The 27,013-nt window shown below is 33.3% G+C and overlaps 1 protein-coding gene across 1 annotated transcript in view; it reads left to right on the forward strand.

Moving 5' to 3' along the window:
- The window catches only part of LOC150094814 (G protein-coupled receptor GRL101-like), a 96,029-nt gene that overhangs the window by 47,758 nt on the left and 21,258 nt on the right, over window positions 1-27,013 (forward strand). Inside the window, exons 2-3 of the mRNA XM_090411667.1 lie at window positions 10,032-10,103; window positions 13,422-13,493. Of these exons, the coding sequence (XP_090267793.1) occupies window positions 10,032-10,103; window positions 13,422-13,493 (144 nt within the window). The remainder of the gene's footprint in view (window positions 1-10,031; window positions 10,104-13,421; window positions 13,494-27,013) is intronic.

Here is a 27,013-nt window from a genome sequence, read left to right on the forward strand (position 1 = left end):
TAGCGTAGTCATCTCAAAGCATTTAAATTAAATTAAACTGAAAAACTTCCTCGTGTGATTTATTGTGCGACGTTATTTTTCTAGACCCAACCGAGGGAAGTTCGTCTAATTTTTCATGCGGTAGTTTTAGTTTTTCTTTGCTATCAACTTGCACGTTCTAAGAGACAAATAATTTAGCAGCTCACAGAACACAGTCATGTTGCGCATTGTTGTCAGAGAGAGACAAGCCAAGGGTTGTGCTAGATGGAATTCTAACACAACACGACACCGTGTTTATGCAATGTTGAAGAATACAAAAATAAGTCGAACGTCACTGCCATTTAAAATTGACCTATTTTAGACTATGAACTTTTCAGATAATAAAAATGAATGAATTCACTTTTATATATAAATATACAAAGATTAGTTTTAAGATGTTTTCTGGCTCACGGAAGAATGGTTATTCATCCTTGATTTCTTGCATTTTAAACCTTTGTTTAAAATGCAAGTTTAAGTCCCCACATAATGGGGACTTAAACTTCACTAGGAGTAAATGGTCTGCATTTTTTTTTTTTTTTTTTTTTTTTTTTGAATAGCAAAGGAAATATTTTGCGTCGATTCCCGGCCTACGCACTTCATTTTCAATATCGATTCATATCATGGCACGTTTCAATATTTAGGTGTTGCCATTACCATTGCCTCTACTTTATATTCTTCAGTTTTCAGTCACACAAACAAAGTGGTATCACGAACGACACTTGAATCTCTCGGGATTAGATAATTCTTAACCACCTTCCTCATAGCCCTGATGTTGCTCTCGATGACCTTCCCCTGTTTGGTACGCTAAAGAAACACTGCGCTCTTTAACATTTCCCAAGACTATGGAGTAAGATCACCTTCCGCTAAACGTACATTATGCAATCAGCAATAATGTACAACGAAACTTTAAAAAACTCGACTAACGAGAGAAGAAATATTTAAATAAATCTGTTCGTTTATATTGGAAAATACTTCCAAGATTATCTTTCGTTTGCATATTCAGAAATGTTAAAAACACTTGAATACATCAAACGAGATCGTTCTAACAACATCACAATTTCCTATTATAAATCCCGAAAAACGTTAAAAAGTACAATACTGCAAAGAGTCAACAATGCGGTGAAAAATATCAACCATGCCTTACAAAATATTCTCAGGAGTTATATGCACTTCTTGGATTTTATTGAACAAAGACGATTCGCATGTGTAACGTAATTGTAACTGATGAAAGCAAAGAGAGACTTCTCTTCTGAGTTCTGTCAACACCTGTTTGCTCACTCTTATTAATAATAGATATTTCTTAAGCATATTGATATCAATTATAAATTAATTTCTAACAAACTAAAATGATTTACTATATCTTAATTCTTTCATTTTAAAGTTTTGAAAATAAATGCACACCAGTTGTTAAATTGCAACTTTATAATTGATATATGTTATCAACTATTGTGTTTCTTTGCCCTGCATTTAGTAGCCATTGTTAATGCAATTCTGAGAATTAATTATTTCCCCTCAAGATGGAAACAAGCCGAAATTTCCCTTATTCTCAAGCCTGGTAATGCACCTCAGATGCCACAGAGCTATAGACCTATCAGTCTTCTATCATGCCTAGGAAAAATAGCAGAAAGAGTTATTCTAAACCGACTTAATGAGGAGGTGAATAAAAATAACATAATTCCGAAAGAACAATTTTTTTTATGTCTTTATGTGTTTCATAGATTTTGAAAAAGCCTTCGACAAAGTCAGACACACCAACTTAATAGAAATCCTTCAACAAATAAGGCTAGACGAACAAGACATAAGACTAATAACAAATCTGTATTGGAATCAGTCAGCTACCGTTCAATTAGACAACATTACCACCAGTGATATTAACATCAAAAGAGGAGTGAGACAAGGATGTGTGCTCTCACCACTCCTGTTCAACATATATGCAGAGGTAATCTTTAAAAAAGCATTGGAAGAATGTCCAGAGGGAATCACAATAAATGGAAAGATTGTTAACAACTTACGATATGCAGATGACACCGTGCTAATTGCAGATAACATTATGGATCTCCAAAAACTCGTTGACAGAGTATACATAGAAAGCCAAAGAATGGGAATAAATATAAACATCAACAAGACAAAATACATGATCATCAGCAAACATCCAGCCTCATCAATGAAACTGACACTCAATGGGAAAAATATTGATCAAGTGTCAAGATATAAATATCTTGGTTGCTGGCTTAATGAACGGTGGGATCCAGAAATAGATATAAAGACAAGGATTGAAGTTGCACGGCAGTCCTTCATGAAAATGAGAACACTATTCTGCAATAAAGACCTAAACATGGAAGTCAGATGCCGAATGCTGAAATGTTACGTGTGGTCTATTCTGCTCTATGGAGTTGAAACATGGACATTGAAGGCGACAACCATCAAGAAAATCGAAGCCTTTGAGATGTGGCTATACAGAAGAATGCTAAAGATATCATGTTCAGAAAAAATTACCAATGAAGATGTCTTAAAATCCATTGGCAAAGCTAAACATCTTGTACAAATAATCAAGAAACGAAAAACATCATATCTTGGACACATCATGAGAAACAGCAAATACCAACTTCTACAAACTATTTTGGTAGGAAGAATTGATGGCAAAGGAACTCGAGGAAGAAAAAGAATATCATGGTTTGACAACATCAAGACGTGGACAGGAAAGAGCAGTGCACAACTGCTCAGATTAGCACAAGAGCGCAGTTTGTTCGCCAAGATGGTCGCTGACCTTCGATAGAAGATAGCACAATAATAAGAAGAAAGAACAATTTGGTTTCCGTACTGGACATAGCACTACACAGCAAATTCACAGACTGACTGAGTTCATCACTACAGGCTTTAACTGGAAACAGCACACAGGAGCTATCTTTCTAGATGTTGCAAAAGCTTTCGATAAGGTGTGGCACAAAGGTCTCATCTACAAATTAATTGCAGCCAACATCCCTATTTATATTACCAAAATTATTAACTCCTTTCTACAGGACCGTAAAATTCAGGTTAAGTTGCGTGGAATTAGATCCTCACTGAAAAAAATCACTGCTGTTGTCCCTCAAGGCTCGCTGCTCTCACCGCTGCTTTTTAACATCTTTGTTTCTGATGTTCCTAGCACATCACTAACCAGTATAGCTAGTTATGCGGATGATATGGCAATTCTTAGCAGATCTCTCAGGGCTAATATAGGTACTCAGCGATTACAAACTGCAGCAACAAATTTAGAGGAGTGGTTCAAAAAATGGAGAATATCTGTAAATGCCGATAAAAGCAGTGCCATTCTATTCACAAGAAGACAAGCATCTCACTTTGGAGAAGTTAAACTTTTTAACACAGCCATCCCATGGAGATCTAGCACCTAATATCTAGGCATTCAACTTGATAACCGCTTAAACTTTAACTCCCACATAGTTTATGCATGCAAAAAAGCAAACTCTGCAATTGTGCAACTCTATTCTCTCCTCAATAGAAGAAGTGAAGTCAGCACTGATAACAAACTACGGATCTACAAAACAATTATCAGACCATCGTTAACTTACGGATCGCCAGCCTGGGGTCACACTTCCCCCACTAACATCAAAGAACTACAAGTTATACAAAACAAGTGCCTCCGTATGATCTTCAACGCTCCGTGGTTTGTCAGAAATGCTCTCTTACATCGCGATGCCGATATTCCAGATATTCCCACTTTCCGCCATAACAGTGCTGCTGCTTATTTTGCCAAAGCAGCTGTTCATCCAAATCAACTCATTCAAGAGTCATCTAATTATGAACATAAGCGCCCGAAAGCTGCTTTGCTTATCGATTCTGGTACCTCCGTACAACCCTAAATAGGGTGAGCCAGGTGCTCGCTAACATTTAATACACGACTATTTCATACCGATTAAGGGATCGAAGTCCACGGGACTGTTATCCATCAAGTCATATCAGGTTATCAGGTGTTTCTTTGTCAGTGTTATACATGATGTTTGTATTTCTTCGTCAGTTTTCTAACTTGAGAAGCGAAGTGTGCTTCTATGGAATTACAGTACAGATATTTTAAACAAATACATAATGTTTTCGTTTGGGTATAACGTAAAAGATCATCCCATTTTCTTTCATTATTTCTGGTGAGAGTGGCAATTTTCCACTTTGTGAAATACAAGATTAGTAGAAACTTGAATAATAATAAAAAAGAAGACAATCGATTACTAACAAAAACAATCTGCTGTATTATTTGTGCAATGTTCGTAATAGCAGAGAACCGAGAAATTGTCTGAAGTTACGACTTAAGACAATTATAAGATGGTGTCGACTTTTGATCGAGTTGTTTTTCTTACTGTAAGAAGAGAAAGAAACTCGGAAAAATTCGTTGAAACTTGGGAATTGGACGAGCTTTCAAACAATAGATCTAGTTAATTGAGAATTACTGCCCATTATCTCACGAACCACCAACATGGTTAGATAGAATGAAAACAAGAAAATGTATTGAAAATGGGGCCATGACAGAAACATGTCGAGGAAGAAGTGAAGGAATGAGAGAGAGAGAGAGAGAGAGAGAGAGAGAGAGAGAGAGAGAGAGAGAGAGAGAGAGAGAGAGAGAGAGAGAGAGAGAGAGAGAGAGAGAGAGATTGCGTGTATGTGTGTGTGTGTGTGGAGGGGGGGTTTGTTAAAATGATAGCCGTAACTGAACAGGAATGGTCTGAGTTGGTTTCCATGATTAAGAAATACGAGTTGAACGATTCTGCGTCGAGGGTTTCTATGCGTAAAAAACCACGGAAGGGATAATCCAACTCAATAATATCCATAATTTTCTGAAGATTACAACACCCTGATGATCAGGTGTGTAGTCCTAAACATAATTTTATTGTCGATATAAAAAAATGTCTTCGAATTATCGAAGAAAAAAGATTCATCGAAGAATTATCTCTAAGAAAAATAAGCTAAGAATATCTAAGAAATTGCATTATTTAAGGGAGAAAAGCTACAAATAAAAAAGACAGTTTATTCTGAGAATTGGCATACTTTTCCATAATATCTGAGAAGAGAAAACAAATGCTGTTATTTTTTCGTAATTAGATGAACGTATAACGAGAAAACAAACAAACTTAATTTTCATTTAATCCCTAAATGGTAATGCTGAGTTTTGCAATTTGACAAATGGAAATGCGTGATTAGAATAAACTCATGCTATTAAAGGGATTTATTTAATTATTGTCTGAGTGTGACAGCGCTATTCGGAAAAGTTGTTAAGTGCATTTCTTTTTTTTTTTATTCGTTTAAGTATAATATCTGTAAGCTTTCTTTAACTTTGAAAAGCATTCGTTAAGTAGTGAGATTTCTTTGATTGTACAACTTCTTAAGTAATGAAAATCGCACGAAGGATCCAGAGATTACATTAACAAGAAATATCTAAGACGTAAGGATGTTGATTCCCTCAAAGCTGTCATCATCATTCAGATAAGAGAAAGGAGAGTTACCCAAACAGCCTTATTTCGGGTCCGCTGACGTTTATAAAAGTTAGTTGTTGCTAAAACAGTCAACGCGGAGGTTGGTTCTGAGTGAAATTGCTTTTTTTTTTTTTTCCCTGTTGAGTAATCGTAAATCTGACTTGGCAACATGAATTCGCCGTAAGATAATTCTTAACGTCATTTCACTTTAGCGACGCTTCCAAAATGCTTTTATTTTTCTCCTAGGAGGACGCGTGTTTAACCATTTCAATAATATTATTAACATTGTAGTGATTACAGGATATTTTAATGTTTCGGTAGCACGCATGAGAAGCTTCGTATGAATTTATATAAAAAATTAATTCTTATTGTGTTTCTCGTAGTAGATTGTAACTATTAAGAAACTTCTTGAATCGGTAAAAATATTCATAGCGGTTTAAACGTGAAAGATGACATTAATTAAAAAACAAAGCAAATGATTTTTTCAGTTATGAACATTAAAATTAGGCACGTTTATTTTCATTTTTAAAACTCTTGCGCAGTTATTTTCATTTAATTTTTTCGCTATCGACATATTTTTCATTTTCATTCCATCAATATAATTTAAACAATGAAAGATAACAGACATTGTTGTTTATATAAAAAAATCAACAACAAACGCCTTTTATTCCCTAATAGGGAGTAGGCGAGGCCTTTATACCCTATCTAGTTTTTGGAGACTGAGTGGGCAGTTTATTTATCATCATCATCATCAAATTCCTGCCATGTACCCACAACGGGTGTACAGGATATGATAGTACTACTTAAAAAAATTATATCATTACTAACTTCCTATCTACAATTTTCCTCCAAATCAGTCTGTTACATGTCAAGACTCCAACATTATCAGATCTTATATTTCTATCGTCTAAGGCACTTTGTACTGTATCAGTCCACCTATATCTTGGTCTTCCTCTGGGTCGTTTTGCTGCCAACCTGGCAGAGAACATTTGTTTTGCTAATCTTTCCTCGCCCATTCTGTTTAGGTGACCATACCACCTGAGATTAGCTCTACTAACGCATTCCTGGATGCTGACAATGTCAACTTCTTTCCTAATATCCTCGTTTTTAATATGATATTGCCATTGATGCCATTTGTTCACGCCTCTAATCTTTCTCAGGACACTCATATCTGCGGTCGCTAGTCTTTGGTCAAGTGTTTTACTTCTGACCCAGCTCTCAGATCCATAAGTTAAAACTGTTTTGAACACTGTCTTGTATACAGCTAATTTAGTGTTCCGACTAATTTCTCTCTTATTCCATATGAATTTATTCAATTGACTTCCCACCATACCAGCTTTGCTGATTCTGTTGTCTATTTCTATATTTAATTTACCATCTTCACTAAAAATCGTGCCTAAGTAGCTGAAATGTTTTACTTGTTCCACAGGTTCTCCATTCACAACACAGTTGACATTTTCAATGCTGCTGCCTATTTTCATTGTCTTTGTCTTTTTATTGCTGACTTTCATACGATATCTATTACAACAGCTATTCAATTTAGTCAGAGAATCTTGCAGACTTGTAGCAGATTTATTTAGAAGTATAACATCATCCGCATAAAGCAAAGAGCTGACATTAATATCTCCAATTTTGATATGTTTAATACCACCTTCCTTCATAATGTGATCCATATAGATAATGAATAACAGAGGGGATAATGTACATCCTTGTCTCACACCAGATTTAACATTAAACCATCTTCTTGTACTTCCTTCAATTCTAACTGCTGACTTACAACTCAAATAAAGAACTAAGTATTGCTTGATATAATGCCCCATTGACACCATATAACTGCAGCGTATTGAACTTCTCTCTTGGCACCTTATCATATGCCTTTTCCAACTCGACAAAACTTAAATACAGTTCTTTGTTATATTCCCATGATTTCTCCACTATTTGTCGTAAAGTGAAGATCTGATCCTGACAGCCTCTATTTGGCCTGAATCCAGCTTGTTCTTCACCAAGCGTTTCTTCCACAATTCTTCTCAACCGTTTCTCAAGTATATTCGCATAGATCTTGCCAGGGAAATTGTTTGAGTAGGGAAATACCTCTGTAATTCTCAAATTCAGTTTTATTTCCCTTTTTATATATGGGTACTATGAGAGCTCTACTCCAATCATCGGGAATTCGTCCCTCTGTCCAGGCTTTCTGAACTATGCAGTGCAGCTACTGTAAGACTTTTATACCACCATACTTCAGAATTTCTGGTCGAATATCATCTACTCCAGCTACCTTTCCACATTTCAAGCCTTTGATGGCTTTTTCTACTTCAAGTATGGATATGTATTCCTGCCTGCATGCCTGGTCAGTGTTTTTTACCACACTGTGCTGTCATCACTGCTTGTTTCATTTAGCATTTTTTCAAAGTAATTACTCCATACTTCAAGATAATCTTTTTCTCCAGTTTTCATGTCACCTTTATCATCTCTAACTCCTTTTACAGCACTCTTTCCTCCATTCCTAAGCTTCTTCAACAACCTCCAGAATATTTTTCCACCTTCTCGATATTTATTTTCTATATTGTTGCCAAAGTCCTCCCATGACTTTTGTTTAGCTAGTTTTACACAGTGTTTAGCTTTCTTACATTTGTCTCTGTATTCTCTAAGAGCACAAGCTGACTTATTTGACAGGAACTTTTGATATGCTTTCTTCTTTTCCTTCACTGCCTCTTTAACTTCCTGTGTCCACCAGGGAGTTCTGATTTTTCTATTCTTGCAGACAACCTCACCACATGCCTCTCTGGCAGAATCAATCAATGTTTTCTTCAGGGTTTGCCAGTGAATCTCCAAGGTTTGATTCCTGTTCTCAAACTCTTTCATTTTTTCTTCAATAATCTTTGTGTATTTTAGTCTACAGTTCATATCTGAAAGCTTCTCAACGTTTATTCGCTTTAAAACTTTCTTACAGATTATTCTTTTCAATATGAAATTCAATTTTATACTGCTCAAGACTAAATAGCGATCACTTCCAATTTCAAATCCTCTGTACACTCTGGTGTCTTGCACCAGGGAGAAAACATCACTATCAACAATAACATAGTCAATGAGACTTTTCTTATTCCTAGCCTCTTCTCTCCAGTTTATTTATTTGTTTATTAATTCTGTAAGTATATTTAATTTATGACCTATATATTAAAAGGAAATAAACATTTTTATAAGTAACATTACGATATAATAAATAATTAAACATGTAGTAAAATTTTTAAAAATACAAAGGAATAACCTTTTGTCTTCAGATTCTATTTAGTACATCATTTATATAAATAATGCTGAATATTTAATATAAATAAATAATGTTTGTAATATGTAAAATTTCTTACATTCAAATGCTGAGGTCTAATCTAATAAAATTGCAGTGGTCGCTTTCGGCTAAAGGTGCTTTAGCCAGTCTCAAACGCAGGTAGGGGTTTTTTCACCCTAAAAATCGGGTTTTTCGGCTCCCAAAACAGCAAACCGGCCTAGTGAACACGCACAGCTATAGTGATAAAATAGTTATGGTAAGGAAGGCCACGGGATTAGGGCGTTATCAGCACTTAAAAAAATATTATTATTATTATGGCGTATTAATGAAATTATTTTTATTTTATTTATGACATACGAAAACTCATGTATTTGAACATGAGTTTTATAATAAATCTATTAAAATTATTATATTTTATTTTATTATAATTTAAAATATATTTTATTAATTAAAATTATATTTAAAATATGTGTAATAATACAAACATTTTATTAAGTTAGTTTTTTTCTATTTTATTTTGAAGCATTCTAATAAATAAATATATTAAATTAAAATAAATATTTTAAAATCAATTAAAATAATTCATAAGACTAAATTAAACGTAATATATGGTTATGCTTTCAATGTTTATAAAATGAAAGTTATATGTTGATGTCTAGCTTATAAAATTGATTCATTTCCTAATATATATAAAAGTTATTAATATGCTTATGTTTAAAATTATTAAAGTTAGAGTAAATCATTATTCTTATTATAGTTATTAGAAAATGCTTTTTTATTCTACAATGTTTAAGAAAATTGATTAAATTATTATTCTTGCGATTTTATATAAAAATATAATGCTTATAACAATCGAATACATTATTATTATCATTACTATTACTGTTATTTAAGGGATCCGAGAACTCATCGACGCGCACACACACACGCGCACGCACACACACACACACACACACACACACACACACACACACACACACACACACACACACACACACTTATATACAGTGAGAGAGAGAGAGAGAGAGAGAGAGAGAGAGAGAGAGAGAGAGAGGTTTTATTTCATCTATTTCTTTTTCAGGGATCTTAGCTTTAACACCATTATCAGCATCCCGAACGAGACATTTTGGAATTTGTGGAGGCTCAGAATATTGTAAGTTCCCATTCATAATTAATTTAAAATATTTAGAGCCTATTAATTAAACAATTAATATTACTTTTTTACATTATGCTTATTAATACTTAGACATCGTTTTTACATTGCTTTTCAGAGATCTAAGACATAATAAATTGCAAGTTCTTTACAAGGATGCTTTTATGGGATTAGCAAACCTAAGATCACTGTAAGTAAATGTAGTTTAGTTTACTCATTTGTAAATTTTAATTGAATGTCTTGTTATTTACTTTATTTCTAAATAAAAAAGAATATATATATATATATATATAAAATAGAGTGAGAAACACACAGAGAGAGATTGACAATGAATTTTTGAAGACATTATTTAAAAGTTTCACCTCGGCAAAGAAATAATTAAACTAGTCATTTGAGTCAAGAAGAATAAAAATACCATCCCTATCTCTCTCTCTCTCTCTCTCTCTCTCTCCCAAAGGATATGAACTTTTACATGATTTGAGGCGTTGGCAAGGGGAGAGATTTATTATACTGACGTTACTGAAACTTTGCTTTCATAGTGGTCTTCGTTTGCGATTGTTTGGATTTTTATCATTTCTGCCTAAACTGCTGTCTCTGAATATTTGTAAGAACTGCTGAACATGCAAAAATAAGAAGTATTTTTTGATGAAGATGAAGGCTTTATTTACGTTTTTCATTGAATATTTTATTGTATATTTCCAACATTCTTTCGTAAATCCGTACCGGATTCATAAATCATATTAGTAGAAGACGTAATATTGGTTCGGTATAAAAACTCTTTACATATCTTTTCATGTTTTTTCATAAACACAGTTAATTTCATTTAAATCACGAATAAAAGAAAATTTAACCTTAAGAAGAAAGTTCCGTGTTTTTAAACAGCATGTGTTATTAATATTTGTATATTTAATCAATTTAATATTTATTATTCGCAGATTTATGCTACTTTTCGTCCCTGAAAGGAACGTATGCATATTTTAATTAGAGTTTTTAAACTACTTCCAAAATTCGTATTATTTCGTCTTTCTTTCTCTTTAGTTTTTTCTATCAACATTTGACAATTATATGATTTTTAGAACTAGAGCTTAACTTTATTCAAATACTTGAAAATATTATGAATATCTGACTATTAATATTTGGTAAAGCATAATCGAAATTCTCCTTTGATTGACACATTTTCACATTCATCTCTCTCTCTCTGTCTCTCTTTCATGTCTTTTTTGATTATCTCTCCGTGGTTCTATAATTTTTTCATAGGTTGCATATCCACTGTGCACTCTTCATCCATATTCATATATTTCGATAAAAGCATATACCGTATTTCATTCAAGGATAATATCATTCCAATACTCTGTTTGAATGGCTGCATAAGCCTATTCAGCAAAATAACATTTTCTTTCCTACTCTAATGTATCGGATATGAAATATAAGAAATCCAGAAGGAACATTCGTTGCTTTTTATGGAGCAGCACATATATGTCTTATATGGCTACACAACAGTGAACGGGTGTAGCTCAGAGTTACTAAATCTAGCAAAACATGTAGGAATTCAACCGAACAATTAAATTCCAAAAACATTTTGTGCACTTACTTATTACGACTTATCGTCTTCGTGCCAGATGACAAATAAAACCGAGATTTTTTTTTTTCTTCGAGATACCTCTGTCTTGTGCATCTAATTCTGCTTCTCTCTAGCTTTCCTGCCCAGCCATTCTTCTTTCATTTTTTTGTCCTTCTCTGTCAAGTTAATTTAGGCCTTCCCCATTTCCTTTTTTCTTCCGAAATTCATGTTAAAGCTGCTCTTAGGATCTCTCTCTGCTACATGTTCAATCCATTTACATTTATTATTTCACTGGTGATACGTTTTGCTTTTTATTGTTTGTTATACGTTGGGGCTAAGATATTTTTAATATTTTATGCAGATATCTTGTATGAAAACTGTTTGATTTAACTTCCTGTTTTTGGTTAATTTCCATGGATCCATAAAATAATACTACGTTAACTTTCCTAACATTTCTATTAAAGTTCTTTATTTCGATGATTTCCATATACTATTCAATTTTCATAAAGCAATATTTGCTTTTGTCAATCTTCGGTTGGCAAAAGCAAATATTAGCGATTTGGTAAGTAAATGCCGGTTGACCTTCAGTATCTACGTTTATTCCCAAGTATGTAAAATTCTTAACTTCTATTGTGTGTTGATTGATTTTAACTTATTTGTGGCATTTTCTGTTCATTTTGAGAACATTTGCATTGATACGTATTTTAAGACCAACCTTCCCAGCTGATTTTAAACATTGTTACTGCTTTTGCTTGTATGTCAGTGGATTTTAATGATATCGAGACTAAGTTGTCTGCATAATGTAGATATTCGAGCTGTGATCCCTTTTAATTCTTATTCTTACAACCTGTAACTTTTCTCATATTCCAATCAATGACTATGTTAGAAAGTAAACCTGACAATTACTTAAAGTAAAAATATGATACTCCCAATCTCTTCTAAAACCAACGTGCTTGTGCCTTGATATATTTTTTATTTCACTTTTAATCCCATTTATGCAGAATATTTTTTTTATATTTTCCTTGTCGCTTCAGACAATTTTCGGCTGTGTCCTATTGCTGCAACCTTTTGTGTTTCTTTTGACTTACTATATGTCAATGATCAAATAGACTGTGAGATTTAGCATTTTTAAACGTTTTAATTTTTATACCTTTCTTCTAGGAGTTTCCAGGTGTTGTTTATTTTTTATCTTTCTTAGCACCCAAACAGTTGCTCACAACCTTTATATACCATTCTAAAATTTTTCTATTATGCACCAGTTAGCTAACAATCAATGTGTTGAATGGTACGATTTTGATATGTTATGTACTTTTTTAACAGGGGCAAAAAATCGCCTTCTTATTTTGTATTTAGCAAACTGATTGATATTCATCAAACAAGATAATACTGAATTAACAGAAGACTTCAGTTGTTTTAGATTGCGCTAAAGGCTCCAAGGCCAATATATTATGTATTTAAATTACGTGTTATCTAGACAAGTTTGCTATATTGTGAGATCAGGAACATACGAGAGGGAAATTGTGCTACATCTGTATAACTTGCCATCGTTTAAATGATATTTAAATAAATAATAACTTATGAAGACAGTAAAAAGAAGATAATGGATAGAATGAGTAGCAATGAAAGTGTTCCGAAGATTGTAAAGATGGAGCTCCAAATTATGGACAAGTGTGAATTTGAAACGCACTAGTCTAGAAGCAGCGATTTGGTAAATTTACCATTACAAACTTAGCATCGGTTAAGCATTGGTCTATGTATTAGCGAATCTGAGGGAGTAATGCGAATTTGGATAAATGGTAACCAAGAAGTAATTATCTTTCTATGTTTTCATAAAATATATTTTTAAAAATGCGCGAATGATTAATTTTCATACATATTTATTCGACCTCATCATCGAAAGTTTGTTTTCTAATTATTTAATATGGTTTTCTTATTTTTCTATTTTAGATTTTTGAGAGGAAACTCACTTCGGAAAATAGGTTCTCTTGCTTTCAATGGTTTATCATCACTGAAATCTCTGTAAGTATAATGATATACTTTCGTCACGGTATTTATTCTTCCTTTTATACATAATATCATGTAGTAACAGGATTATTATTAGAAGAATGTTTCTTCGCTAGTTCTGTCAGTGAACGCTAATATTTATTTAATATAAAAACTATAGATTTGAATGCTACTTTAAAATGGACGTTTGTAAAAGATGGTCGGGAAGAGCTTACATAGGCCTTGAAGTTTATAAGGCTTCTTTAAAAAATAACGTAATGTTTCCATGGTAACCATAAGTTCTGTTTTAGGAGCTCATTGATGAAATGCTGGTTAATACTCCCAAACATTATGCGTTTTATCAAATAGAGAACCAAGTAAATCAATAAACAGATGAGGCAATACAGATAGTTAGGGTAATGAAAGCAGAAAACTCAAGGAATACAAATCCTAGAAATGATCTAACACAAGCACAGAACTTAACAAAAACGTGGGTACATAATATATCGAACATCTGTTAATCGAGTTATTGCCAAGATTTAGATTAATCAAACAATCATATAGAGGAATGGGGTCTAAGCATCATATGCTCTATCGATAAGGAGGTGGTGATCTTCTTCAATTATAAGGGACTCAGTCTATCGTGCACTCTCTGTATTACGTTTGACAATATTTTATTCGAGACCTTTTCTCCCTATGTATTCAATACCATTGGTGACTACACATTCATATGTGGATTCGTTAAACAAAGATCCACTAAAATGCAGTGAATTTGGAACTGAAACAGACAATGTTGTTCATAGATTTTATAATTGTATGATTTACATATCCCAATAGAGGAATTACAGATATTGTAGAAACCTTTGCCCAAGTCAAAGTTACAATGAGAAACACTCGATGTCAGATCAAAACCCAGAACCACGTTGTCTGGTGATATCAAAATAATGTTTAATGGCGGAGGCCCTATCCTACCTACTGTTCAACATAGCGCTTCAAACGAGAATCAAGAGATACAGGGTGTTCGGGATAAATTTCACATATTTATAATTAATTATATTTTTCCGTAAGTTACATGTATTAACACACACTTCTCTTCATTTAAAAGTTTGGACCCTTCTTCATTCATATACAAGATGTCAGAAAGGATGGATAGCTGGAACCCACCTGAATCATGGAAGAGAATAACTTGTATCATGATGATTCGTGCCCGCCATCAAAATAAGGATATTACGACTGCTGCCCAATGCTCCCTGAATACAGTAAAAACAATCAGGCATGAACTAGAGACTTGCAATGGTGACTACGAGGATGTAGCAAGAAGAAAGATCCCTAGCAGACGATCTGATTGCGTTCGTTCAGCAGAATTCCTCGCAAATCTGCAGGAACAGGTGTTGAAGAACCCTGGCATTGGAATTCGGGCTTTGTTCGTGGAGTTGCTAACTGTAGTCAAGCCCTGGATAACAAGGGTAGCCAATGGTAGGCCGTATGTATGGCAGCAGGATTCGGCCCCTTGCCACACCTCTGGGAAAAGTCAAAAATGGTTGTCTGAAAATTTCTACGACTTCACCAGTCCAAATGTTTGGCCTCCAAACTCCCCAGACCTTAACCCCATGGATTATTTTGTATGGGGCGCAGTTGAAAAAGACACCAATCGCACTTCCAGTAATACAAAAGCCCAGTTAATGGATAAAATTAAAACAGTTTTTGCGGCCCTTCCCAGGGAGACTGTAGCATCAGCTTGTTCGAGGTTCCGAAGCAGAATTGAAGCTGTGATCGATGCTAATGGTGGTTATTTTGAGTAAATCTTGTTGATAGTATTGTAATTAACTCTGCCTGTAATGTTTTTTTGTCAATTCATTAAATTTAATAGATACAAAGAAGATTTTCTTTTTCTTTACGAAACTGTCAAATTTATCCCGAACACCCTGTAGTCGTATTAGCATAAGAGAAAATGTCTGCTATAAGTCAGTACAAATTCTTTCATCTGTAAAAATAATAATTAAAGAAACCGTAATCATTCTCACTTGAAATTATAAATACTTTTACCTACCCGGAATCAGAGTTTAGCTGCTGAAATCCAAAAGCATGTTCTTTCTAAAAATATATATTTCCACATCACAATTGTTCTCAAGGAAAACGAAATTCAAGATGTCCAAAATATTTCTAAGACGAGTATTAACATACGAATTTAAAATTTGAGTATTATCAACGACATACGAAAGATCCCTAGGTTTATTTCAAAACGTTATCAGATACATTTTTGTAGCAGCACAGGAGAATGGTGTATAGAGAAAAAGATGTAATTATAAACTATACAGATTATTTAATGAGGCAGGTATTATCAAGTACATTAAAATCAACACATATTAGGCTGGGCTGGACGTGTTATACGTACTCATAATAACATGGTTGTTAAGAAGAAGTTCAATACCAGAACAGACCAGACCAGAATGAAAACGGAAATTGGAAGACCTAAACTGAGATGGCAAGATAGAGTGATCCAAGGTACAAAGCTATTAAAAAAAACTGCAGGAATTCGGAAATGAAAATGAAAGATTGGCAGAAGCTTCTGAAGAAGGCGAAGTTCCATCAAGAACTGTTGAGCCACTGAACGATGATGATGACAAAAGATATATGTGGTAGGATGAATCACTACGAAATATGTAATTGGTTACAGTAAGGTTAATTCAATATGGAAATCTTATATTATCTAGAAATTATCCAGGATATCGAAGATTAAAGTAAGTGATATTTTTCAAGAAATAAGGCAGTATTCACTTCCGATGCTATTGAAAATTACAAATTTGTTATTTATTTCCAGACCCTCAATTGATCATTCACCTTCAACAAAGCCATTTGGTTGGAAATACCTGGGTTCCAGTTCCACATAAGGTGCAATGAACTTTATAAGGGCTTTTGTTCATCTGAAAGTGACGTAGTTAGTCTCATACGAATGAATTATCAGTTATCCGGTTAACACTATTCGTGATTATTTTTGCATTCATTAAAGATTATAACAGAATGCACAGTTCAGTACGAACTAAATTGTGAATAATAACGAAAAATAACTTTGACAATATAAAAGAAAATCCTGGAAGTTTGAGGCATTCCAATTTTGGGTGAACCTTTCTAAAATCAAGTGCCATCACGCAATGAGTTGCCACCACGCACGAGCCTCCATTATGCAATCGTCAAATGAAGGAACTCATTAAGAATTTTACTATACTTTTAAAATATCCAGAGCAAATGCTTAAAGTTTACCGAATTTTTCTACGGCATTACCCAATGATGAATGGCAAAATCAAGGAGAGGTCGGTTGTAGATTGACATCGAGCGAATACGCATTTACGAACATTAATTAAGCGAAACGTTTGAACACGTACTTCAGGAGCCGACTCATAATTCTGAAGAATAATGAGCTTCTCCATTATTCTTCAGATTTTTATTCGTGATTCTAACTTCATGGAAGCTGGTTAAATAGAACACTTAAAATTGACAGTTAATTATATTTCTGATTTCATTCATTTTTACGGTACCTTAGGACGAACCATGATAAACTTGATGCCACTCAGCATACATTCGTAACGTTACTTGGCGCAAATTTGCAAATTTCTTTTTAATATGTACGCGCTAAGATAACATAAGGATGAAAGCGTAACATAAATTATTTCTTATAATATACTTTGGATTTCTACATGCCTTGAAACCAATGAATGACGCACGTAAGTGCAATGAAAGAATAATTGTATCAACTTCAACTCCGCTCAGGACTTCAATATTGTCATATCTTATATTTTGGAAACCTTCTGTGTCAATTCATCTGGATCTAGATCTTTCTCTGGTTTTTTCCCTATCATTTTATCAAAACCAACTGCTTTAGTAAGTTTCCCAGTCTGTTTAATTGACCAAAGCACCTACGAGTTCTGCTTCTCAGGTGGTATGGTGGTGGCTCTGCTCATACCGCAATGCTAGCAACGTCCAATTATTTCCTGATATCTTTATGTTGAATATCATTCTGCCAATGATGCCATATGTCTATTTTTTCTCAAAAGTTCTTTTATCTATGGTCTCTGGTCTTTAGTTATCTATGTTATTTCTAACCGTATGTTACAATTGGCGTGAACATTGCCTTGTATACAGCTAGTTTAGTATTTGGCTAATTTTTATCTTATTCAATATAGTTTTAAAAAATCATTTAATTTTCTTGACCAAAAAGCTCTGGAAATACTTTTATTGGGATTATATTGATCAAGTGCATATAATAACAACTAAGTTATACCAACTAGTTTCACCAACTAAGTCTGTTGGCATCTTCAGGGTTATAACTGATGTACAGCACTAAAAAGTAAAAAAAAAAATGTTACAAACTATAATCAACCGATTCCAATTATATTAAACAAAGAACAGAGCGCGTACAATACATTCATAGAGCGTGGATGATCTCACTTGTTGTTATTTAGGAACGTTCTATAGTTGGCACTATAGAACTATAGCACTATAGCACTCAGTTCTGGCGAGTTGAAGGATCTGATAAGGGTCTTCCAGATCACGGGCAAGATTAGTCCTTGGTTCCTGTTAAGGTTTTGTGTGCAGCGGGCAACTGTTGTGGCCTCCTTAAAAATTCGGGAGCGGAAGTCCTCCTCGATGTAAGGAATTGTGCTTCTTTCCCACTCTATGGTATGGTTCGTTCTTGAGAAATGAAAAGCTAACCCCGATTTTCTTCTCTGTTATTATTGACGTCACCTATGTGTTCCTTTTGCCTAATTTCAAGGCTCCTTGAAGTTTGGCCGATGTAATTCAAGCCGCACGAGCATGGTATGTTATAAACTCCAGCAAATTTCGAGAAAGGATGGCTATCTTTTGGAGATCTTAAGAATTGTCTAATCGTTTCTGTGGGTTTAAAGGCCACTCTTAATTTATGTGTTCTAAGGAGTCTAGCAATCTTATTGGAAACTGTCCCTAAGTATGGAATGACGATGGTAGAAATATAACGTACATCATCTTGTTGTCTTTGTCGGGGTTCAGAGAAAAGTATCTTGTGGACGAGTCTTCGAGGAAATCCATTCATGGTAAGGTTGGTGGATATCAGGGAGAGTTCTTCCTGGCGGTCTTGTTGATCTGTTGTAAGGAGAGAGGCACGGCTCTTCAACATGTGTACAATACTAAGTTTCTGAGAAATGTGGTGTGAGGAAGTGAAATGTAAATAACCTCCTGTATTGGTAGGCTTGCGGTAAACTGAGAGGTTGATACCACCATTCGGAAGCTTCTTAATTAAAGTGTCCAGAAACGATAATTGGTTATCTTCTTCAAATTCTAGAGTGAATTTGGTTGTGTGGTGTAGAGAGTTGATTTTGTTAAGAAAGTCGAACAGGTCCTTTTTTGTGTGGTTCCAAACGATAAATATATCATCCACGTATCTCCACCATACTGTGGGTTTAGGGTCTGTTTGAGTTAAGATTTTACTTTCAAAATCCTCCATAAAGAGATCAGAACAAGAAGGAGAGAGTTATTCAACTGACTCCCACCATACCAGCTTTTCATATTATGTTGTCTCATTTCCATATTTAGTTTGCCATCTTCAGTAACAGTGTGCTTAAATAGTTGAAATGTTTACTTGCTCTATAGGTTCTCCATTCAATGAACTTTTATACCTGTATATTTGGATATTTCTGGTCGATTATCATGAACTCCAGCTGACTTTCTTCTTTTAAGGTTTATAATTGCTTTTTTGATACACCAAGGATTGGCATTTACTCCTGATTGTCTTTCTCTTGAATATTTTCTAGCACCGTTCTCTCATTTTATATTTCCTTTGATAATCTTTCAAAGTAATTACTCCAAACATGTAGAATATATTTATCTTCAGTGACATTTATACTATCCCTGATTCTTTTTTTTACAAAGTTTTTTAAATTATCTCCCAAACATTTTGCAGCCTTCCTGATATTTCCCGTCTCTATTCTTATCAAACATCTTAAGAGATTTTATATTCTTTAGCTACTTGTACAAAAGCTTTCGTTCTCTTATATTTTGCTTTGTAATTCCATAGAGAACATGCATATTTACTTGGCAGCGTACTTTCGATAAGCTTTCCTTTTTTTCCTGGACTGTCTCTTTAACTTCTGTAGTCCACTATGAAGTTCCGATTTTTCTATCCTTGCAGATAACTTCATCACATCCCTCTTTGGCTGAATCAATCAATCAGTGCTTTCTTTAGATTCACCACTAAAAGATGCTTGATTTTGATTCCTTTTAAAACTTTTGCATTTTTTATTTTCATCCTACTTAAACGATATCCATTTCTTATTTCAATCCTCTGTGTACTCTTGTATTATCCTGAACTACACGAAGCTATTTCTATCAATTACACAATAGCCAATCAGAGTTTTATTTGTCTTTTCTCCATGTGAATTTGTGCACATCTTGTTGTAACCGGATGTTAGTAATGCTATTTCATGTGCAATAGATATTTCAATAATTAGCTTTGCAATTTTCTCCAAATTGTTCCAGACCATTTATGCATGTTTTATATTCATTTCCTCTTACGCTGTTTAGATCTCCAACAAGGACTGACTTTTCCTTATACGTGAAGCCAGCTGACTTCTCTAGTGACTCAAAAACGTGTGCATTTCTTCCTTAGCACAAGCTTCTGTGAAGTCACAGGCAAAAATAAGTATCATCGTCAAGAAATTTGCCATTCAAGAAGATTATTTTTGTGTTTAGTATTGAGCACTATAGTTATTCATTCCTTTCGCTAATCGTTGTCTCCTTAATATATCCTATATTTAGAAGAATTTTGAATGTTTTTGTCTTCTTTGTTTCGATAACACCAGTGACGTCGAGGCAGTTCTCTTTACGTTTTTCCATTGATACTTCATGCGTTGGTGATTTTCAAAACAAAAATAGTATAAATACCTCAATATTACTTATTATAAATACTTCGAAATACACTATATGTACTTCCCGTTTTATTATAAGGTAATTAGAAGTATTTTTGAAAATATCTTCATGTTATCGCTAATGTTTTGCAGATCGTATACAGTTATGAAACTTTCACTGCTTTTCGCTGTTGCGCTGATTCTCCAGTGTCGGAATTAGTCAGAGGAAAACACATCCTTATAAATTCAAACCAATTCTTTGGATGTTTCATTATTTTTTTTACATTATTGCATTTTTTATCACAACAGGAAAATCTGTTAAGGAAAGGTTGCACAATGCGATTAAAAAAACCGGACAGAACACTCAGCAACTCTATATGTAGCTTTCGTAAACGATGTGCTATGATCATGTTTTTAATCAGAACCTGTTAAATGATTCGAGGCTTGAAGAAGGATGACAGCAAAATATATTGGAAATTTTATAAGCCAAAGAAAAATAAAAGAATGGGGGGGGTTGGAAATTAAAAAATGAAACCTGCAATACGTTATGACACAAAATACTATCTTTTATATTATGACAATGCTAGACTTTATTTAGCCACTGCGAGCATTGAACAATTCAGGAATTTTTCGACTCCTCCTCGCCGAAATCAAAGAAGCATACGTAGCTACAGTACCCACATGAGAAGTATTTCTGTTTCTAAGATGAGCATTAAAAATATTGTCGACGGATTTAAGAATAGTTTGGAGAGGCAAATGATTAAAAAAACGACTAACTGATGGCCACATAACCTCATGTGAGGTTTCATAAATATTAAATTTTTCTTCAGAAGAAATACCAACTAGGTTCGAATCCAGTTACAAACTAGAGGTTTTTCAGGTCTTTTCTGGTATTAGTTTGATGTTTAATATAAAGAAAGAGCATATTACTCTTTCATTATTAACGCTCAAGATTTATTATGGTAAAATATTGTATAATTTATATAATTTATGACAATGTATATCATTCTTATGTCACCATATAAAATTGTCCTTATAGCTAAGTCGGTACCAACAATTCTCTGGCGAAATATCTGAGTTCGAATACCGTCTAGGAAACGAAGAACCTCTATAAAGGTTTTTCATCTGAATATTTTCATCTGGGTAGACTGTGTTTAGAGCCCAAAAAATTGCCAAACACAACCAGAATAGTGCATATGTCGTACGCAATTCTGATTCAAAACATAAATAATATATCAAATTAATACTACAGTATATGTATATCAAAACATAAATAATCAAATTAATACTACTGTGTATCAAAACTTAAATAATCAAATTTATGGTATACTATAATATAACACATTACTTAAAAGATAGAAAATTATGAAATCAATTTATTAATTTCTAGATTTTTCTAGAAAATATTAATACACCATTTCACTATAAGAAAATAGTTGAAATAAATAAAAAGAATAACAAATGACGTAGTCCTTCCCCGTGTGGTTGCCGGGATAAGAATAGCCCAATGTAGCTCATGCATTTCGTACAAGGCGACTAAAATGGGTCTCCAGGGATGGTAATGGATGGCAGTGCTGTAGCCAATGAAGTTCTAACTGAGACTCGGCTATTGCTGTTACCCTCCTGCCATGATCAGAGCTTTAATAGCTCAATAACACCTTATCCCTACACTGCCCTCTACAGATAACGGGGAAGACGAAAAGCATTGCTTCGTCCTTTTAAGCCAGTCCTTTTAAGGACTTGGTCCTTGGAATGAAAAAAATCCGTTAATAGTATCGGAATACGGAAGATGTAGTCCTTTTTAGGACTTCCAGGGTAACAGGGCTTGGCTATTGCCATTACTGAGCCATGACTAGAGCTTTTAGCTCAATAATACCCCATCCACTCAGATTTTCTTCATTCAGATGACGGAATAAAGAGTCAAGGACTCAGTCCATCTCCAATGTCAGTCCTTTTAAGGACGTAGTCTTTGGATTTTAATTATAAAAGTGACGATTTTATTTTATGTTATAAGATGCACATTACTATTCAAGATGTAAAATATTTTGATTCTCTAAAACGAATAACAATAAATAAATCTCGAACGCTTTTAGTAGTAAAGGGAATAGATGAAATAGATAATCCCCTAATTAACTAACTAACGTTTGAAAAATTGGCTGGTAGCCAGACTCCAGCCACTGCCTGCTGTAATATCTCAGACTATGGCTATCAGTGATTTTATACGCACCAAAAACAGTACGACAGATAACTTCTTCAATGCTGTGGTCCTAAACCCTATCTCTACAGGTATACAGTATATTGTTGTCTGAAATAGTGAAGGGGTTCTGCGGTGGATTTTCATCGGTTGTGGAACTAAAAAATCGAATTTTGGGAAGAGAACGTTACTTACCTCTGCCAAAAATCGATTAACAAGGGAAAGTTGAAAAACCCAGAAAAAGGTTTTATCATCGGCAACCTCAATCGAACCAATAACGAGTTTTGTAATGTAATGGATATCTAGTATTCATTTCAGCAGTATTGTACATGCATTCTTGAATTTTTGATAAATAAAAATAATTAAATCGGAAATGAAAAATATTTCGATTTCATCTGCTATAAGATACGAAATAGTAGATGAATCAATAAAAATAATGATGTGCGAAGTTTTTGTTCTATTATAAGATATCTTTTAATTCGTTTTGCGATATTATAACATCAAGAAATCTTAAAATAGGATATTTTTAATATTTAATTTTATTTTAAAACTATTCTAGTTTTTAATTCGAACGATATTTTAAGATAATATAAAATTTTAAAATAGAGTGTCGATCCATTTTAAATGTGCATAACGTTTTTGGTAATTAAGAGATCATTCATTGAAAATTCTCAGGGAGTACATATCCTTCACGCAGAAAATTAAATGAGTTGAATTTCTTTCCAGAGAGAGAGAGAGAGAGAGTACAGAGAGAGAGTACAGAGAAGTCTAATGCTTGTTTTAGAGCATTGTTCTTTCTCTGTTACTCGTGTAATGCCATGAAGGAGTACTTAATAGCGTTATCATTATTTTCAAATTCGTCAAAGCTTTCAATAACGTGTGCATCAAGCGTTTTGATAGTTCTATATTAGAAAAATTAGTCCTATAATATAATATTATATTATATATAATATTATATTATAATATAATAAAACTAAAAGAAGACAAATATCGACGGAATGGTATATAAGGGAGCTAGGCAGACAGTGAAGATTGACAATATTCAATATGAATTCATATGAGGCAGACAGTGTTATTTATATTAACAGACGTAAGAAAAGTGCTCTGTGCAGAGTAGAAGATGACAGTTTGCTTCCATCGACAGGGTCACAATGGAATTTAATCACTGCCTTCCAGCAACACTGTTATTCGATACTAATGTTCATCATTTAGAATAATATTCATAATTTAAGATTTAATATATTTATAATACTTTAGACGTATTCTATTTAAATAAAATACTCTAATCTATTGACACTTTTAAAATTATGATTAAAAATAATAATAGTAATAAAAACTTTGAAATGTTGCACTTAAAGCCTGTGTATAAATATTTCAATAGACACGACATTGATTTTTATTTAAAATTAGTGCTAAAAAGTTACTGAATACAATTAGATAGAATAATTCCAATCCACTTCATTTTTCCTTATTATCATAATAATTACACTTAATAATGAAAATTATTATAATTAATGATTAATTATTATGAATTCTAATTAATTATTGATCTTTCTTTTTATTCTGTTATCTACTCTCGACACCGATGTGATTTAGGTTTTGTGACATTTCATTATTGGGTCAGATGTAAATAAATAAATATTCATTACATTATTAATGTTACATATTTTATACTATGTTTAATTTTTATTATTTTTATTATATTTTATATTAAATTTTATTCATTTTTTATTTATTAATGTTATTTTAGTTACATTATATTTTATTTAAGTGATGTTGCACACAGAAACAACTAAAGAAATAAAAAACAAATATAATTTATTTAGGATATTATAATACTGACAGAGAAAACATAGAAACGATTACTCTGTCGCCTTGTGGATATATCTGAAACCTATTGTTGCCATGGAAACACGACAACATATAAGTTACATCGAATTCATCATAAACAAATTGATAAGCAATTTGACCACAAAGAGAAGCTATTTTCCACGTGTTGATGAAATTTGCAAACTCTATCCTCACAATGTAAAAAAAGGAATTAAAAATGCAAATGCAATTTTGCTAAACTAAATCCCCTTTTCTGCTCAAAGAAAGAAATAAATCTCTATGGGAATTGTGCTTCAATTTTCTTTGAGTACTCATCTGCTGCGATACATTTTAGTCACACTATCGAGTTTTTTCCCGAAGAATAAGGGCTCAACAGACTGATCATTAAGAGCGCTTCTAACCAAATAAATTGAGTGTGTTTCTTCACAGATATTTCTCTTTGTAAGACCTTGGGGAAAAAAGGAGAATAATTTCGTCCATTTATCACCTATACAATTTCTTCCTATTGATAAACTAAACAAGATGCACAAGTTCCTTTATATTTGTTACTGATAATTGCTACCTCACTTCTTACATCTAAAAATTATAACTAAAAGAAGAAAAAATCAATCGAAAGAACGATGTATATTCTTCAAGACATTTCATTTAAAATGAACTGTCCTGAAACAATACTTAATTAAACTGCTAACTTTCGCGCACTTTAATTAGATTTCGACTCATGGTTTTCTTAAATTATAAGAAATTGCCGAAGTGCCTTGAGCTCAATATTAGATGAAACAGAGCTAGTTTTTTTTTTCTTACGTTAATTAATATTTATAACAAATACAAAAATGCACATTGCTTACCAGATAAAGAAATTTCTCAGAATTTATGACCCAACTAGGAAATGAAGTCAGATATTCTTCGCGATACAAGATTGTTTAACCCTGTAATGGTTGTTCGTATACTGAAGATAACACAAAATTCCTGACTGACGGAACTTGACCAAATAGAAATTTCTTCAAGTTGTCAAGTAAGATTTTAATAGTATTTTACTCAAATTGATGTTTATTTTTATTTCTTATTCTTATTTTATTTCGTTTTTTTGAAGAGCTGCGGGTTGTTGCAGTTGTTTGGAAGGCTGTTCCAGAGAAAGAGGAGGGAGCAGGTTCGGTGTGGTCTAGTTGTACAGAAAAGTGATTCCTAGCAACTGTTGCACCTGTATTAGCAGGTTCAGCAGATCTAGATCTGAAAATAATTATACTTTAAATTATTAAGTTCTAAAATAACATTAAAGATCATTGCAAGGGGATCGTCCTAATTAGAGAATTACCTTACCATTTCTGCGATTTTTTTAGTGTTGGTATTTGTATTTATGCTTAATAAAAAAACATACTTTTGTTATAGTCTAAATTGAATGAAAATGAACTAAAATTTGATAAAATGAAACGAATATAGTAATAAAAATAATCCGTGAATCCTATGTAATAGTCTCAACTCATCTGTTTGATTGCTTTTAAGATATAGGAAGGGGTGGGTTTTTCTGATAAACAGCTCACTGTTTAGTGAGCTGTTTATCAGAAAAAGTTCTGATAAACAGCTAGAACAAAAATGACTCGTTTGTGCAACAAGAGAAAGACTTCTTTTTTTCAGAGGATTGCAAATGATGCAGAAGCGTTTTAACAAGTGCATAACACTTCGTGGGGAATATGTGGAATAATGTGTTACATAGTTCTACCTGCAATTCCTTCATGATGATTATGACTTTTCAGCACACTCTCGTATTATGACTTATTATAAATGCATAATCATTGTGAACTAAGTATAAAGGAGTAGACCGTGATGATTGACTACTTAGTGGTAATACTCGTGACTTGTTTTATTTTAAACTAAATGTTCAGTTCTGAAATTTTGTTCGTAATTATTATTTCACTCATACAAGATTATTCCGTTTATTTTATTTTATTATTTTGTTTAAAGTAGCTTTAGAACTTGTATTTGTCTTAATTTTTCACTTAAAATTAACTGATATTAATCAATTTCTGCAGTAGTTGAGTTAGTGGATAACACTTTGAATCTCCACGTAATAGGCAATTGATTTGAATTGCTCTATGAATAAGAATGCTTGTGAATGTCTTTAGGTGGCAGATGAATTTAGTCGCCTGGCATGAGATCACTGACCAACTTATTCGAGATTTAAAGGAGCATGAAAGAGCTCCATTTGTGTCTGGAGTCGGAATTCCAGATTACATAGCCCTTAGCCCACCCATGGTACTAATCTGCAAACTTTTGCGAGTGAAATTCATGCACACACACACACACACACACACACACACACACACACACACACACACACACACACACACACACACACACACACACACATGGAGCCAATACATGCAACCCTAATGATGCTCAGTTATCATATATATGCAACGCCGTATATCACGTGTGTTATACCGCGCTGCTATCTTAAGAATCGGCAAAACACACTAACGTTGAGAAACTGACCTAGAAAGCATTACTTAAAACTTAATAAGATATATTCAGTGCAGTAAGCGTTGCTATGGTAACCTGACAGCTTATTCTAATACCAAATTCATTAACAGTCTTGTATAAGAGATTAAGTAGATATCGTTATAATATAAAATATATCATAGTTGCAGCCGGTCTCA

The sequence above is a fragment of the Typopeltis vanoorti genome, chromosome 21 (genome assembly GCF_054136105.1).
Source record: "Typopeltis vanoorti isolate ZY-2024b chromosome 21, IOZ_Tvanoo_1.0, whole genome shotgun sequence".
Lineage (NCBI taxonomy): Eukaryota > Metazoa > Arthropoda > Arachnida > Uropygi > Thelyphonidae > Typopeltis > Typopeltis vanoorti.